The 17,206-nt window shown below is 40.3% G+C and overlaps 2 protein-coding genes across 2 annotated transcripts; one reads left to right on the top strand and one right to left on the bottom strand.

The window, feature by feature from the left end:
- Positions 1-1,352: 1,352 nt before the first annotated feature.
- Positions 1,353-11,420, top strand: eppk1 (epiplakin 1). The gene is made up of 5 exons (XM_070922179.1): positions 1,353-1,411; positions 2,319-5,746; positions 6,725-7,848; positions 7,939-8,668; positions 9,008-11,420. The coding sequence occupies exons 2-5, from the start codon at positions 2,333-2,335 to the stop codon at positions 10,823-10,825; spliced, it is 7,086 nt and encodes a 2,361-aa protein (XP_070778280.1). The 5' UTR covers positions 1,353-1,411; positions 2,319-2,332; the 3' UTR covers positions 10,826-11,420.
- A 420-nt stretch (positions 11,421-11,840) lies between these two features.
- On the bottom strand, positions 11,841-16,417 carry fbxl6 (F-box and leucine-rich repeat protein 6). The gene is made up of 9 exons (XM_070922266.1): positions 15,882-16,417; positions 15,069-15,227; positions 14,895-14,958; positions 14,267-14,398; positions 13,837-13,944; positions 13,611-13,724; positions 13,149-13,380; positions 12,602-12,845; positions 11,841-12,407 (listed from the first exon to the last, which is right to left on the bottom strand). Exons 1-9 carry the CDS (start codon positions 16,415-16,417, stop codon positions 12,278-12,280), a joined length of 1,719 nt encoding a protein of 572 aa, XP_070778367.1. The 3' UTR covers positions 11,841-12,277.
- Positions 16,418-17,206: the final 789 nt, after the last annotated feature.

Genomic DNA, 17,206 nt, shown 5'->3' with positions numbered 1-17,206 from the left:
AAAACACAGCTGCTGACCTATCAGCAGAAGGGGTGGAAAAAGCCACTGCTTTCTTTAGGAAATAGTATTCTTCTTACCAGTTATTCGTGTGAGGTCATTTAACAGTACAGGACGTGTTCAAACTTGTTATGGGGATTAAGTCTGTTTTCATTACTGTATCTTCCCATTTACTTTTGATTTCAACCTTTTCATATGATTCAAAACAGAAAAACTTCAATAAAGAAAATACAAAAAAGATACTGCCACAATTAATTTTCTTGTAGTTTTCTAGAGTTATATTTTGACAAAACACTGACGTATTTACTGACTTAACAGATTGGGAACTGAGACATAGTGTGACTCAATTACTATGTACTACCATATTATTTACCCTTAAGCTTTAAGCAGCTATGTTTTTAGCGAAAGACAAATAAACCGTCTGTACTCTACCTGCTCAGCACCAAACAGCAGACAAACAAAGTTAGCGACTAGCTGGTGAACATAGTGGTAGTATTTAGCAGCTAAAGAGGCAGATATTTCCCTCAGTTGGTGGAGACCAAAAACAGAGCTAAAAGAGAGTGAATATTGCAATTAAATTGTAATGAGGTTTAAAGGGTTAAGAATTGCATAGTGTTTGTGTTTCAGGTATTTCCATGCCAGTTGTTAAAACACAGGGCATCTATCTGGCTGTTCCAGTTTTGAAGCATTACGTCTTGTCATGCACAAGCAAATACATGATGCGATGCTTATGAAAACATGAACTGGCAGAGAGTTCACTTCTAATCCATCCAGGGACATGATGAAATGAAAAGGAAAATGTAAACCTTAATTACAATATTTTTTATCTATGTGCACCCTGTACTAATGCCTACTGTCACTAGGACTATGCATTTAAAAAATATTTGTATATTTTATATTTATATATTTATATTAATATTTACTTAAATCATGTAAGATATGTAGAATAAAAGCCTCAATTGGAATGTACTTACAGTTACTGGGAGGTTCTAACTAGGTTGTTGATGGGTAATTTACTGTAATGGCAAAAAAGCATTTGTATTGGATTCAGTCAACGTCAGAGTTGTATAATATCATCCTCCTTATAATTTGTTGATAACTAATCTGATATCTGGCGTATGTGTGTATCTATTGAATTTTCATGGTATCTCTTTAAATCAAGTAAATAAATAAATATTTAGAGACAAAAAACGTATCATAAAATAATCACAATGTCAAATCATAATCATGCTTGTGAGGAAGAGATTTGATAAAATGTATTTTGCTTGTCTTATCTCTAAAGGGACGGAGTTTCAAAGCCCCTCGGCTCTGACCATATAAGCCGGGAGACCTTTGGTCTTTATCCTGGCTGTTGGGACGGTGAGGAGCATCCAAGGACCTGAGGCTGCCCCCAGACTCATAAGGAAACTAAAAGGTTTGATATAAAGTTGGAAGACAGACCATATATTGTAAAACTTTTCTTAAAATATTTGAGGAACTCAGAGTTAAGTTAGAAAATATTTTGGAGCTTTGTATTTTCTTGCACAGCCTAGTGATTTGAAGACATTATTTTGAAACTTTTTTGGGCTGAACTCAAATACCATTCATTTATACATTTTACCTCTAGTGTTTTGCTGCCGTATATTATATTTTCCCAGGGCCACGGTGGAATTGTAATTCTATATCAGCATAAGATAACCACTGTAAACATCATGTTTACATGTTCAAAATGCTGTAAAGTTGTAAACACTTCGTTAGTCTTGGCGAAAACTACATTTTGACTTAGGTTTGAGTATAGATTAGTCTAAATGAAAAAACGGTTACTTTGTGCATCCACATATACACTCTGATTTATTATACAAAAATCCAAGGGATAATATGTTAAAGTGAAAACATTTATTTCCAACATGATCCCAACACAACATACAACTACCTTGCAATAAGTGGTCCTGTGGTGCTGAATTGTATTGTGTTTCTAATATAGTCTACCCTCACTGATACAAATTAGAAACGTGTCTCAGTGTAACACAACACAATTCAACAGCACCATAAATTACAGCCTCTTACACTGGAACATCATGGCCTTCATGAAAGGGGGGTTTATTGCAGGATTGCTGTATTAGACTGCATTAGTTTTAGCAAGTGGTACAGTATCTAAAAAAACTGGGAACTGTGCAATTATGTGCAGCTGGTGAATATACTTTCAACACTGTACACAGTTTCTTGATAATAATCTCTGTATCTATAAAATGTTGTAGTGGACAAAATATTTTTTAATGTTTCTCACAGACAATGCATGCAATATCCAAACCAATCTAAGCAAGTGTTTCTGTGTTACACAGCTCTTTAGGCCAAGATGGACTCACTCAGTCAAGACACTGAGGTGAAGCAAAATGGCAACACAGAAGTCCACGGACCTGTGGCCGGCATATTACTGGAGAAAACAAAGGAGAAGATAACCATATATCAAGCTATGAAGAAACGTCTCCTTAAGCCAGGAACAGCCTTAGCCCTGCTCGAAGCACAAGCGGCCACAGTGGGCATCGTAGACCCAATAAACAATCGAATACTTCCTGTTGCAAATGCTGTTACAGAAGGAATAGTTGGACCTGAGATGAAAGAGAAACTCCTCACAGCAGAGAAAGCCATCAGTGGCTATGTAGACTCCTACACCAACCAAATCATATCTGTATTCCAAGCTATGCAAAAGGATTTAGTCCCAAGAGATTATGGATTGAGGCTGCTGGAAGCACAGATAGCCACACAAGGCCTGTTTGATCCTGTTGAGAAGACACATATTTCAGTTAAATCTGCAATTCAAAAGGGCTACTATGAAAAAGATTTGCTCAATGACCAGATGTCAGAGCTCAAAGTGTTCTACAACCCAAGCACACAAGAGAATCTTAACTACCAAAATCTCGTAGAGAAATGCACTGTGGAGCCAGACACAGGCCTGTTGCTCCTTCCTGTTTGCATCACCTTCAAAGGTCTGCGAAGAGGTATTTCCTCCACTGAACTCCTTGAATCGAAGATCATTGATAAAGAAACATTTGATGACCTACAGAAGGGAAAGACCACAACACAGGATGTGATGTTGATGGAAACAGTGAAAGAATACCTGGAGGGCAAAGGCAGTATCGCAGGCATTGCTGTACTCTCGTCAAATCAGAGAATGAGCATTTATCAAGCCATGAAGCAAGGCATACTTATGCCTGGAACAGCACTAGTTCTACTGGAGGCACAAGCTGCGACTGGATTCATGATTGATCCTGTAGACAATAAAAAGCTCACTGTGGAGGAGGCCATCAAAAACAAACTTGCAGGCCCCGAATATTATGCAAAGCTGCGTTCTGCTGAGCGAGCAGTAACTGGATACAAAGACCCATACTCAGGTGAAACTATATCCCTGTTTCAAGCACTGTCAAAAGACCTCATCGTTAAGGAACATGGGATCCGCCTACTTGAGGCGCAGATCGCTACAGGTGGAATAATAGACCCAATCAACAGTCACAGACTTCCCACAGAAGTGGCCTTCAAGAGAGGTTATTTTAATGAAGAAATGAATGCCATACTAGAGGATTCAGGGGACGACACAAAAGGGTTTTTTGACCCAAACACAGAAGACAATCTAACTTATCTTCAACTGATGGAAAGGTGCGTCATTGATCCCATCACTGGACTGTGCCTCCTCCCTCTCCTTGATAAGTCAGACAGGCAAAATTTTAACTTCATTGACTACCAAACTAAAATGGCCTTCAAAGAAGAGAAGGTGAAAGTGACATGTGGGAAGTACACGGGGATGACAGTATCTCTGTGGGAACTCCTGATGTCAGAATACTTCGATGAACATCAGAGGAGAGACATCATTCAAAAATACAGAGAAGGGAAGCTCAACATGAAGATGATCATCACAACAGTTCTAGAAGTCATAGAAAAGTCTGTGAGAACAACTCAAGTCGTTTTTGAAGGCATCAGAGAAACTGTCACAGCCAAACAGCTTGTGGAGGCAGATATCATTAGTGAGGAGGTCCTGGAGGATCTGAAAAAGGGAAAAAGGTCAGTGAAGGAAGTAACAGAAGATGAAAATGTAAATGTGTACCTACAGGGGAAAGACAGCATTGCAGGTATTCTGCTTCCAGATTCTCAAATCATGACCATCTACCAGGCCAAACAAAAAGGAAAGCTGATGCCAGGAACTGCTTTGATTCTACTGGAGGCACAAGCAGCAACAGGGTTCATTATTGACCCTATTGGAAACAGGAAGTTTTCAGTGGATGATGCTGTCAAAGCAAAAATTGTGGGACCTGATGTCTGCCAAAAGCTGCGCTCAGCAGAGAAAGCGGTCACTGGGTACAAAGATCCATATGATGGCAAAATAATCTCTTTGTTCCAAGCCATGCAAAAAGATCTCATCCTAAAAGATCATGGAATTCGACTCCTGGAGGCACAAATTGCCACTGGTGGGATCATTGACCCAGTGAACAGCCATCGCATTCCTGTCCATGTGGCCTATAAGAAGGGATACTTTGATGAGGAAATGAATCAGATCCTGAGTGATCCAAGTGATGACACCAAAGGATTCTTTGACCCCAACAACCACGAGAACCTGACATACTTGCAGCTCATGGCCAGATGTGTCAAAGATCCCAGTACAGGTCTGTGCCTCTTGCCACTCAAAAGCAAGAGTAACAAAATTAACATAGATGATAATATTAGGGAAATGTTCAAAACAACAACAGTTACTGTAAAGTATGGCAGGTTCCACGGCAAGCACACAACACTGTGGGATCTTATCAATTCAGAGTATCTTTCTGAGGACAGAAGACAGGAGTTTTTCAAGCTCTTCAAGTCAAGGAAAATCACAATTGAGCAACTCATTGTCACCATTTTAGAGATCATTGAGAATAAGGAGATAAAACAGCAATCAGGGCTGAAATTTGAAGGTCTCAGAGGAGAAATCTCTGTTGTGGATCTTTTGGAGCTTGAAATTGTGGATGAAAAAACATACGACAGTTTGATCGATGGAAAGATGACGAGCACTGATGTGATGAAAGTGGACAGTGTGAGAGCCTACCTACAAGGAAAAGGCTGTGTGGCTGGGGTGATACTGCAACCCTCCAATCAGAAGCTAAGCATCAAAGAGGCTCAGAGGATTGGCATTCTCACACCTGGCACTGCCCTTTGCCTCCTTGAAGCACAAGCAGCCACAGGGTTCATTGTAGATCCTCTGAAAAACAAAAAACTTACAGTGGAACAAGCTCTCAGAGAAAAGGTAATTGGTCCACAGCTGTATGAAAAGCTTTTGTCTGCAGAGAGGGCTGTCACTGGTTACAGAGATCCATATACTGGTCAAAAGATCTCACTTTTCCAAGCCTTGAAAAAGGATCTAATTGTCAAGCAGCATGGCATCCGTTTACTTGAGGCCCAGATTGCTACAGGTGGCATCATTGATCCCTTGAAGTGTCTTCACTTGCCCCTTGAGGTTGCATACAAGAAAGGATATTTTGATGCAGAACTTAATCAAATCCTGTCAGACCCAACTGATGACACAAAGGGCTTTTTTGACCCAAAGACACAAGACAATCTGACATACATGGAGATGTTGGGTAGATGTGTAAAAGATAAGGAAACAGGACTGTTTCTCCTGCCACTGAATGACACACCAAAAGCTCCAGGAACAAAGGCAAAAATGTATACTGACATAGAGATAAAGCAAGAGTTTGAAAAGACAGAAGTGAGCATGTCAGTAGGACGCTACTCAGGAAAATCAGTTTCTCTGTGGGACTTGATTCACTCTGGGTACTTCACTGAGGATCAGCAGCTTGAATTCACTGAAAAATACAGAACAAGGAAGATTAGCACAGAAACCATAATCACATTAGTGACTTCCACCATTGAAAAACTGGAGAAGAGTGAAACTCAGAAAATGATAATGGGCCTGCGAAAGCCTGTCTCTGCACAACAACTACTGGATTCTGATATCATTGATGCAGATATATTCAAACAGGTGAAAGAAGGAAAACTTATTTTTGAAGCAGTAACCCAACATGAACCTGTGAGAGGATACCTGAAGGGAACTGGAAGCATTGCTGGAATTAAGGTTCATCCATCCCAGAAAGTAATGAGCATATACGAAGCAAAAAAGGAAGATCTGTTAACACCTGGCATTGCACTTGTACTGCTTGAAGCGCAGGCTGCAACAGGATGGGTCATTGATCCTGTAAAAAACAAGTTCTATACTGTTGATGAGGCAGCAAGAGAGAGTGTAATTGGACCAGATGTACATGAGCAACTTCTCTCAGCTGAACGAGCTGTTGTTGGCTATAAAGATCCATTCACAGATGCAACAATATCACTGTTTGAAGCCATGAATGAACAACTGATTCAAAGAAGCGATGGCATTCGTCTTCTTGAGGCACAGATAGCCACTGGAGGAATAATTGGCCCAAATCAAAGTCACAGACTACCTCTTCATGTTGCTGTTAAAAAGGGGTGTCTGGATGGAGAAATTAGCAAAATCCTGTTAAACCCCACTGATGATGCAAAGGGATTCTTTGACCCAAATACCAAAGAAAACCTCTCTTACCTTCAGCTGATAAAGCGATGTGAGAAAGATCCTAAAACTGGGCTACTTCTTCTACCCCTGTATGAAGAGGAATCCCATGTATTTCACACAGATGAGAAAATAGAGCTTGCATTCAAAAACAAAACTGTTGCCATGAATGCAGGAACATTCAAAAACAAAGAGGTGACATTGTGGGAAGTGTTACTCTCTGAATACATATCAGAACAGAAAAGGGAGCAGCTTATACAACAATACAAGACAGGAGCCATGAAAATAGAGGAGATCATTGAAATACTCACTGTTATCATTACAGAGATATCATCCAAAGAAAGAAAGTTCAAAGGACTAAGAAAGCAGGTGTCAGCCAGTGAGTTGTATGAGTCACAGATCATCTCAAAGGAGCTTTTCACACAGATTATACAAGGGGAAGTAACGGAAGAGAATGTTAACAAAATGGAATCGATCCAAAAGTACCTTGGAGCTACAAACTGTATAGCAGGTGTCAGAGTTGAATCTACAAAGAAAGTTATGAGCATCTATGAAGCCAAAACCAAAAGCCTGCTGACCCCTGGCACATCTCTGGTGCTGTTAGAGGCACAAGCTGCAACTGGTTTTGTCATTGACCCAGTGAAAAATAAGAAACTTTCTGTCGAGGAGGCTGTAGCTCAAAGAGTGGTTGGCAGTGAGTGGAAAAACAAACTGCTTTCAGCAGAAAGGGCAGTCACTGGATACAAAGATCCTTACACTGGAAGCACAATTTCATTGTTCCAGGCCTTGAAAAAAGATCTCATTGTGAAAGATCATGGAATTCGTCTCCTTGAAGCACAAATAGCCACAGGAGGCATCATCGATCCAGTGCACAGTCACAGAGTGCCTGTACAGGTAGCGTACCAAAGAGGTTACTTTGATGAGAAAATGAACCAGATTCTGTCTGACCCCGATGATGACACTAAGGGCTTCTTTGACCCCAACACACAAGATAACCTCACCTATCTCCAGCTGATTGAGAGGTGTGTCAAAGACCCAATTACAGGTCTTATCTTATTGTCCATCGTAAAAAAAGGTGAATTTTATTTCTTTGTTGATGAGGCTACAAAACTCATTCTCAAATCCACAACAACAACCAAAGCAGGAGGGAAATACCAAGGAACAACAGTGTCTCTGTGGGATCTGCTCTACTCCAAATACATCACTGAGGAGAAGAGGAGAGAGCTTGTGCAACAGTTCAAGTCTGGATCAATCACAATTGAACGCTTTTTGGAGATCATCCTGACAATCATTCAACAGCAGACCAAAACAACCTCATCGTCATCAATCGTCACATGCCAACCACCAGACACAAAAGTGGACAGCAGCACTACCAAAACTACCATCACCACTACAGTCACAGAGACAAGTGAAGTTCAAAACTTCCATGGAATCAGAAAGGATGTCACTGTTAATGAGTTGCTTGAATCAAAAATCATCAATGAGGAACTCTACAAAGATCTTAGTGCTGGAAAAGTCACAGTGACGGAAGTAAGTGAAATGGAATCAGTGCGTAAGTACTTAGAGGGAACTAACAGCATTGCAGGAGTGTACCTGCAGTCCACAAAAGAGACCCTGAGCATATCTGAAGCCAAAACCAAAGGCCTGCTAACTCCTGGTACTTCGCTGGTTCTGTTGGAGGCCCAAGCTGCCACTGGCTTTGTCATTGACCCGGTGAACAACAAGAAACTTTCTGTAGAGGAAGCTGTAGCTCAAAGAGTGGTTGGCAGTGAGTGGAAAAACAAACTGCTTTCAGCAGAAAGGGCAGTCACTGGATACAAAGATCCTTACACTGGAAACACAATTTCATTGTTCCAGGCCTTGAAAAAAGATCTCATTGTGAAAGATCATGGAATTCGTCTCCTTGAAGCACAAATAGCCACAGGAGGCATCATCGATCCAGTGCACAGTCACAGAGTGCCTGTACAGGTAGCGTACCAAAGAGGTTACTTTGATGAGGAAATGAACCAGATTCTGTCTGACCCCGATGATGACACTAAGGGCTTCTTTGATCCCAACACTCAAGAGAACCTCACCTATCTCCAACTGATTGAGAGGTGTGTCACAGACCCCATCACAGGCCTCAGCTTACTGGTGATTGTAAAGAAAGGTGAGTTTTATTTCTTTGTTGATGAGGCTACAAAACTCATTCTGAAATCCACAACAACAACCAAAGCAGGAGGGAAATACCAAGGAACAACAGTGTCTCTGTGGGATCTGCTCTACTCCAAATACATCACTGAGGAGAAGAGGAGAGAGCTTGTGCAACAGTTCAAGTCTGGATCAATCACAATTGAACGCTTTTTGGAGATCATCCTGACAATCATTCAAAAGCAGACCAAAACAACCTCATTGTCATCAATCGTCACATGCCAACCACCAGACACAAAAGTGGACAGCAGCAACACCAAAACTACCATCACCACTACAGTCACAGAGACAAGTGAAGTTCAAAACTTCCATGGAATCAGAAAGGATGTCACTGTTAATGAGTTGCTTGAATCAAAAATCATCAATGAGGAACTCTACAAAGATCTTAGTGCTGGAAAAGTCACAGTGACGGAAGTAAGTGAAATGGAATCAGTGCGTAAGTACTTAGAGGGAACTAACAGCATTGCAGGAGTGTACCTGCAGTCCACCAAAGAGACCCTGAGCATATCTGAAGCCAAACGCAAAGGCCTGCTAACTCCTGGTACTTCGCTGGTTCTGTTGGAGGCCCAAGCTGCCACTGGCTTTGTCATTGACCCGGTGAACAACAAGAAACTTTCTGTAGAGGAGGCTGTAGCTCAAAGAGTGGTTGGCAGTGAGTGGAAAAACAAACTGCTTTCAGCAGAAAGGGCAGTCACTGGATACAAAGATCCTTACACTGGAAACACAATTTCATTGTTCCAGGCCTTGAAAAAAGATCTCATTGTGAAAGATCATGGAATTCGTCTCCTTGAAGCACAAATAGCCACAGGAGGCATCATCGATCCAGTGCACAGTCACAGAGTGCCTGTACAGGTAGCATACCAAAGAGGTTACTTTGATGAGGAAATGAACCAGATTCTGTCTGACCCCGATGATGACACTAAGGGCTTCTTTGATCCCAACACTCAAGAGAACCTCACCTATCTCCAACTGATTGAGAGGTGTGTCACAGACCCCATCACAGGCCTTAGCTTACTGGTGATTGTAAAGAAAGGTGAGTTTTATTTCTTTGTTGATGAGGCTACAAAACTCATTCTGAAATCCACAACAACAACCAAAGCAGGAGGGAAATACCGAGGAACAACAGTGTCTCTGTGGGATCTGCTCTACTCCAAATACATCACTGAGGAGAAGAGGAGAGAGCTTGTGCAACAGTTCAAGTCTGGATCAATCACAATTGAACGCTTTTTGGAGATCATCCTGACAATCATTCAAAAGCAGACCAAAACAACCTCATCGTCATCAATCGTCACATGCCAACCACCAGACACAAAAGTGGACAGCAGCAACACCAAAACTACCATCACCACTACAGTCACAGAGACAAGTGAAGTTCAAAACTTCCATGGAATCAGAAAGGATGTCACTGTTAATGAGTTGCTTGAATCAAAAATCATCAATGAGGAACTCTACAAAGATCTTAGTGCTGGAAAAGTCACAGTGACGGAAGTAAGTGAAATGGAATCAGTGCGTAAGTACTTAGAGGGAACTAACAGCATTGCAGGAGTATACCTGCAGTCCACAAAAGAGACCCTGAGCATATCTGAAGCCAAAACCAAAGGCCTGCTAACTCCTGGTACTTCGCTGGTTCTGTTGGAGGCCCAAGCTGCCACTGGCTTTGTCATTGACCCGGTGAACAACAAGAAACTTTCTGTAGAGGAGGCTGTAGCTCAAAGAGTGGTTGGCAGTGAGTGGAAAAACAAACTGCTTTCAGCAGAAAGGGCAGTCACTGGATACAAAGATCCTTACACTGGAAACACAATTTCATTGTTCCAGGCCTTGAAAAAAGATCTCATTGTGAAAGATCATGGAATTCGTCTCCTTGAAGCACAAATAGCCACAGGAGGCATAATTGACCCAGTGCACAGTCACAGAGTGCCTGTACAAGTGGCTTATGAAAGAGGTTACTTTGATGAGGAAATGAACCAGATTCTGTCTGACCCTGATGATGACACTAAGGGCTTCTTTGACCCTAACACAAAAGAGAACCTCACCTATTTCAAGCTGGTTGAAAGGTGTATCACAGATCCCATCACGGGCCTCAGTTTACTCCCCTTGCACAGGTGAAGGAGAAAAAACGTCTCTAAATGTAATCACCTTGTTTACTCTAATGTGCCGAATACTGTTAGTTATTCCTGTTTGAAAAAGAAAGCAAGAAATTTGAGTAAAAAAAATTTTTTCTATGCTATTATAGGAAGGGTTTTTTTTGGTTACAATTTTTGATCCCCATGAGCACCATTTGAGCCAGCACGCACAAAACCAGGGCCGTCGCACCGACACACCAAATTAGAATTCAGCCATCATCAAAACCCTAAAATGAACCCAACCTGGGGAAATTGAGAATGAATATGGCTAAAAACCTCTTAGACAAATCATCAAATTTGAAGAAGATTCTAATTATCACATATAAATGTACACATAGGGACTTTAACGTTATTAGTTATAACTGTGTTTAATATGTCAAACGTCTGCTGTGAAAAAAAAGCCCACTGGTCTAGGTTTATTTTCTTGTTTTCAGTCTCTGTGTATTCACCCACTTCTGAACTCCTTTGAATGCATACACTTGTTTTCCCTGGTTTAATGTCACTTCATGTTATTTGTGGGATCTTCTTGCCTAAACGGTTTAATTGTGGGGCCCAATAAATAAAAAGTAAAATATGAACACTATATCTTGGCTTTTTTTTTTTTCTCAATAATTCAATTAATCTTTGACAATTTTGGAACTATCATACTAGTCTTGATGCATATTACCTCAGTACAACACATACTGTGCAAAAAGCTCCTGGTTGAAGAGGTCTGACATCAGTTGGAAACCTTTCAGAGCCGTTGAAGTACCCATAATACTTCCAATTCAACAATAAAACAAATTCAATATAAACATTTGCAGTTCCAAACAAAAGAGAGACTCATTTGTCAACACTTGAATGTATGTCCTCAACAATTGCATGAGCGCAGCAAGACAGACACCATTTGTTCATTCTGTCAATTTAGCTTGATAGTACAGCACTCTCTGGTGGAAATAAAGTATATAACCAACTTCATGGTGACATGCTGAACATTTTTAATTTCAAATAGCTGTTGACAAACTTTTGTCTGGAATTATTGTAACATTATGTAAGAAAAGAGTCAAAAATGACATTCAAGAAATCCCAATATACACAACTGAATGTCCCTGTAGGTTTACAATTGAGGTTATTCATATAAATCATTCAAATCCAACATGTCAAGCTACATGTAGACAGTGATCTTACTGACTCTTAACTGATATTAATACAGCAGCAACAGGTTTTCTCACTTCCAAACCCTTTTCTGCTTTCTGCTTTCTAGCAACAGTAAGGAATGCTTTTGCATGAACTGTTTAGTGTGAACAATATACATATAAAACAACATTTACAAAAACACCTGAGGATAAAATATCCACATTACTTCAACAACATAATCCACAAAGCATGTTTTAAGACATTTATGTATGCCTTGTAAATCCAGTTTACAATTTCTGGAACCAAATGAATATAAGAACTACTCAAATTTGTCCAGCAGTTGGCGAATTTCTTCTTGGCCACGGTAAATTCTCTTCACTCCTCTTGGAAGATAACGGCAGGATGAAAGATTGAGGTACTTAAGAGCAGTCATTTGGCCGATAACTGACCTGCAAAATAAAATACAGATACAAATCGTTTTCTTGTGAAATTCTTGGAAACATAATGGTAATGCTAAACCTGCAGTACTCAGGATTTACAAATGTGACTGCTTGATTCTGTATGCCTGCAGATTTAAAGTGTTGGATCATAGTTTAATGGATTATTTGGACTGGCAGAGTTAAGAGAGAAAGCTATTGAGTACCTGAGGGCAGGTGGTGTGATCCTGGTCCCACTCAGGTTGAGTGAACGCAAGGTGTCTGCCTCTGTTGCCTGAGCAAGGTGACTCATCGCTACCTCCAAGTCCTCTGCAGTGAAGAGCTGATTTGCAATGTCAAGTTGTTGCAGTGTTTTACTCCATTTCTGGGTCACCATGTGAAGCCCCGCCTTAGGTGATGACAAGCCAACGTTGCTGCTGAAATACTGTCCCCAGAACAGACACTCAAGCTCTGCCAAATCACACACAGAAGAAGAAGGTAGCATTGATCAACAAATGGGTTTTGGATGCAAATTCAGACCACTGATATTACATATGCAGCTGGGTATTTTATTCGTAATGCTCAAAGATATTAAGCATTAAAAAAAGAACATAGTCAAAGTAAGTATTTCTATGTCTCCAATACACACTTCAGATCATTGTGGATTAAATATGAAAGGACCAAACTAAGCCTTTCAGCACGGGGCCCCAAACCATCACTTAATAACCCAAAATTTACCAAAGTTAAAGTATAAATCTCATGACTTAGCCCTACCAAGACAGGGTAGTGTTGCGAGACCAGATGGTGTGATTCGTGAACAGCCTCGCAGGTCCAGCACCCGCAGCCTGGTGGAGCCAAAGAGAATGTCCCGCAAATCTTTGTCGGTCATGTAGGAATAAGATGTGGTTGCGATACATAACTCCTCCAGTAGCGGGAAGCCTAGTGTTGAATTGGCACCATTACGCATTGTCTTATGCAGAGGTCTGACATTCAGCATCCGGAAGGTCTGATTGGAAGTACAATAGATGTAGAAAAGATGTTTCGTGGGTGAAAACGGCGCACACATACAGTACATTGATTCATTACACACTGACACTGACTGACACATAACATGGGACGTGCAAAATGATAAAACATTATCATACAATTACCATCATAATTCAGTAACATTTACATATTGTCACAATAGTCACATTTGCATAGAGAACCGAAATATTAGATTTCATTTTTCTTTACCTTGAGTTTAGGACATGCCATCTGTAGTGCCTGGATGCAAACTGGAAGTTCACAATCTTTGCTGTCGAGCTTTGTGTTTACCTCCAACAACTCTAAATCAGGACAGCATCCTCTCTGAAACACACAAATACAAAATGTTCTAACTTCATCTGTGCTCCGTGACTTGGGCTATGTGGGCTAATGCATACATTAAAAAAAAGGGGAAAATGAGGGGGGGGGGGCTTACAGTGATGGCAGACAGAAGTTTGTCATTCTTTAGTCCATGAGTGAACAGAATTTGCTTGATCTGGCTCCCATGGTTTTCAAGGTACTCCAGGAGTCCATCAACCTGAAACTACAGCAAAAACAAGTTTTCTACAAATCTGCAATTCTACATGTAACCAAACAGGTGGGAAATAAACACCTGCTGGGAATTGCTGGCTGTGACTGGTGTATCAAACTGGAATTTTTTTTATTGTCCTGTGTACACAGGGTGTCCATGCAAAAGAGAGTAAACTGCTCTCATTGGACCACCCTGAAGCTGTCAGGTTTAAAGTTGACATTTTAGGAAGCTTCCACCACCAACAAAACTTTTTTTTACCGTGAAACTAATATTTCTAATATTTGTTTTTCTACGATTTCTTTTTTTTTTTTTCCTGTGCTGGTTCTTGATGTACCTCTGAATACTGGAGATTTATGCTCTGCAGAGACCGGCTGTGCAGACCAAGGCTAAGGAAGGCCCCTGCTGTCAGGCCTGTACAGTACGAGAGCTTGAGGGAGCGAAGGTGAGGGCAGAACTGCGACAAAACCTAAATTTGATCACAACAAAAACAGAAAAAGCATAGTAAACTCAAAATGTGTTGGTAAATATAATTCTTAGCATTTGGAGAACATTTAACCTGTAATTTATCAGGTTGAAGGCAAATTTCTTCAATTAGAACCCATTAAGACCGCAACTAACAATTTCTTTCACCTCAATAAATCTCTTTGTCTACAAAATGTCAGAAAATAGTAAAAAATAGTCATCATAATTTCCCAGAGCCCTTGGTCATATATTCAAAATTTATCCCACCAACCAAAAATATTCTTTAACTTTACTGTCATGTATGACAATAAATAGCATCAGCTCCTCACACTTGAGAAGCTGGAACCAGCAAATGTTTGGCATTCTGCAAGAAAAATGTCTGAAACATTTAATCATCACAGTAGTTGCCCAATTAATTTTCCAATGATTGATTAACTGACTAATCGTTTCAGTTCTAGAGCCTAACAATGATGAAAAGGACAGATACCTTGATGACTTACCTCTACTGCATAGCTAACGTTCTTGGTCCAGTGACAGAGAGAGAAGTCTCGTAGCTGAGAGAATCTAAAAAAAAACAGAAATACAGTTTACTATTTTTCAAGATAGTACTGGTATTAAACATATAAGACATTTAAGCACAAAACAAACCTCTTTATAAAACTAATACTACAGACCTGTTCTGTGCCAGCCAGTCAAAAGTGCCCTTGATCATCTTCTCAGTTTTAGGCAGCTGGTTTTTCCCTGGTGCTATCCAGCAGTGACCTACAGTCACTTTACGCCACAGGACCGGACTGGAGGCAGCAGCGTTCCACAGACGACAAACTCTGCCCACCCTGAACCAGAAACACGCAAGAAAAAAAGGATTTAGTTCAGTGTGGAATTCATAGTTCCCCCAAAAACAGTCCTCCAGCTGGATGATATAATTACAATTGTCTATTATTGATATAATAACAAAATAATACCTTGATATAATCAATTGATAGAAAATGAATCTCTTACAATGTTGATATTCAATTAATCACGTTGGCTTGGAAATGTGAATATTTGCTGGTTTTCTTGGTCTTCTCTGGTGGTAACTTGAATATATTTTGGTTTTTCTCTATGCTCTGACATTTTATTCACCAAATGATTTATGATAAAATAATCAGCAGTTTAAAGAATTATGAAAATAATTGTTATTTGCAGTCCTAATCATGATATTGCAAATGTATACAGAATCATACATAAAATAATGACACTGATGTTGTGTAAAACTGTTATGCATTAAAACAGACAAAACTCTTCCCATGTATATTTATTTTGCGCATGTTTAATTACAACTGCGTAATCGCTCATTTGGACAACATAATTTTGTAAAACTGTGTTTATGTTTCCACTGAAAATAAGTAAAGAATCTCCCAGTCAGGTCATAGTATAAATCTCTGATTTTTAAGTTTTCACTAATCCCAGCTACATCAAATCAATCAAATCAAACGTTTGTTTATTACCTGCATAGAAATGGTACAGCACCATCTTGGACGACCACCATCTGAAAAATATTGATTAGCACCTCCTCAGGAAGACTTTCTCCCCATCTGTGGTCTGTCGCTTTCTGTGGCACAAACAAATTAGTGTCCTCTTTTTCTTTGGCAATTGGAGTATTTGCCAGTTTAGGCTTGGCATGGACTGTCTTTTTTTTCTTATTCTGAATAGCTTTCCTTTTTCCTTTAGTTAGCTTCTTCTTTTTGCTTCCCTTCTTTGGGGGAGTCCAGGCTGAACCATCGTATTGAGAAGTAGAACTCGATATGACAAGAAGCATATCTTCCCCTTGATGGACAGTGTAGCCGAGCGGTGCAGGTCTGGAGACTCTGGCCTTTTTTTGCTTCTTGGCTTTTGCATTTGTTGGCTTACCACTGGTCCTCTTCAATGATACCCTCTTTGGCTTAGGTCCATCTTCTCCTTGACCTGATGTATTTGACGTGCTTGGTGCGGTGTCTTCTCTTCTCTCACTGTGGGTTAAAGCCTCTGCTTCAGAGGGATCCATCGTGTGCTGCTAACTAGTCTTTATCCCGAGCTTCATTCCAAGCAAACCAGGCAGTGGCTCAGAAGTGGCATATCAGCATCTGAAAAGAGAATCAGAAATAGATCCGTCTGTATCTGTGTGGGTGATTTAATCTATCCAGAGTGGGGAAAAATGTCATTAACATAGAGAATGGGGAGAAATGCAGCAGGCTGGATGGTCAGAAAGCAGCACATCAAGTTCACATTCTTTCTTAACACTTGAATCTCCTTCTAATGTCACATTACGACTTAAATACTGCTTTGACACACAAAAGCCCAGATTTCTACACAGAGTTACAGGGGGTAGTACACGACAACCTTGTGCAATCCAGCAGAATCCTGCATGATGAGGAGTTTTTTGGTGATTAACTGCACAAATCGCAAAACTAATGGGTCCTGCAAACTGTAGGTCTACAAACATTACACGGGTAGAGCCGTTAGTTATCTGTCAACGTGTAGCCTGTTGTACAAAGTTTTGAAAAAGCGAGTACAGTACTACTTCTAACAGACTCATTTCATTGTTTTCAAAATGTGTTTTCTATCTCGAAGCTGCGTGCGCATCCTCGATTGTTCGTAAACGGAACACCAGACAGTCACATCCATCCATCCTAGTTGTTTCCGGCTGTTTTGTATAAAGTGAGAAAAAAAAGGACAATCTAATAAATTTACACACATAGTATAATAACGTTTTCTGTGGCGTTAAATATAAACTAAGCATTAACCCCTCATGGCATCAATGGTAACGTTAATTTGTTAGCTAGCTAAATGAATC

This window comes from Enoplosus armatus, chromosome 16, assembly GCF_043641665.1.
Source record: "Enoplosus armatus isolate fEnoArm2 chromosome 16, fEnoArm2.hap1, whole genome shotgun sequence".
NCBI classification, from domain to species: domain Eukaryota; kingdom Metazoa; phylum Chordata; class Actinopteri; order Centrarchiformes; family Enoplosidae; genus Enoplosus; species Enoplosus armatus.
The sequence above is the reverse complement of the archived record's forward strand: the minus strand, read 5'-3'. Positions and strand labels throughout refer to the sequence as shown.

What these genes read in the sequence shown, in the direction of transcription:
- eppk1 (XM_070922179.1), top strand. Translation starts at nt 2,333, where the DNA reads ATGGACTCACTCAGTCAAGACACTGAGGTGAAGCAAAATGGCAACACA. An exon ending in GACGCTACTCAGGAAAATCA is followed by an intron (nt 5,747 to 6,724) that starts GTTTCTCTGTGG and finishes AAAAACAAAGAG; the next exon opens with GTGACATTGTGGGAAGTGTT. An exon ending in CAGACCAAAACAACCTCATC is followed by an intron (nt 7,849 to 7,938) that starts GTCATCAATCGT and finishes CACAGAGACAAG; the next exon opens with TGAAGTTCAAAACTTCCATG.
- fbxl6 (XM_070922266.1), bottom strand. Translation starts at nt 16,417, where the DNA reads ATGGATCCCTCTGAAGCAGAGGCTTTAACCCACAGTGAGAGAAGAGAA. An exon ending in GCTGTACCATTTCTATGCAG is followed by an intron (nt 15,228 to 15,881) that starts GTAATAAACAAA and finishes TTTCTGGTTCAG; the next exon opens with GGTGGGCAGAGTTTGTCGTC. An exon ending in CGCAACACTACCCTGTCTTG is followed by an intron (nt 12,846 to 13,148) that starts GTAGGGCTAAGT and finishes GTGATTTGGCAG; the next exon opens with AGCTTGAGTGTCTGTTCTGG.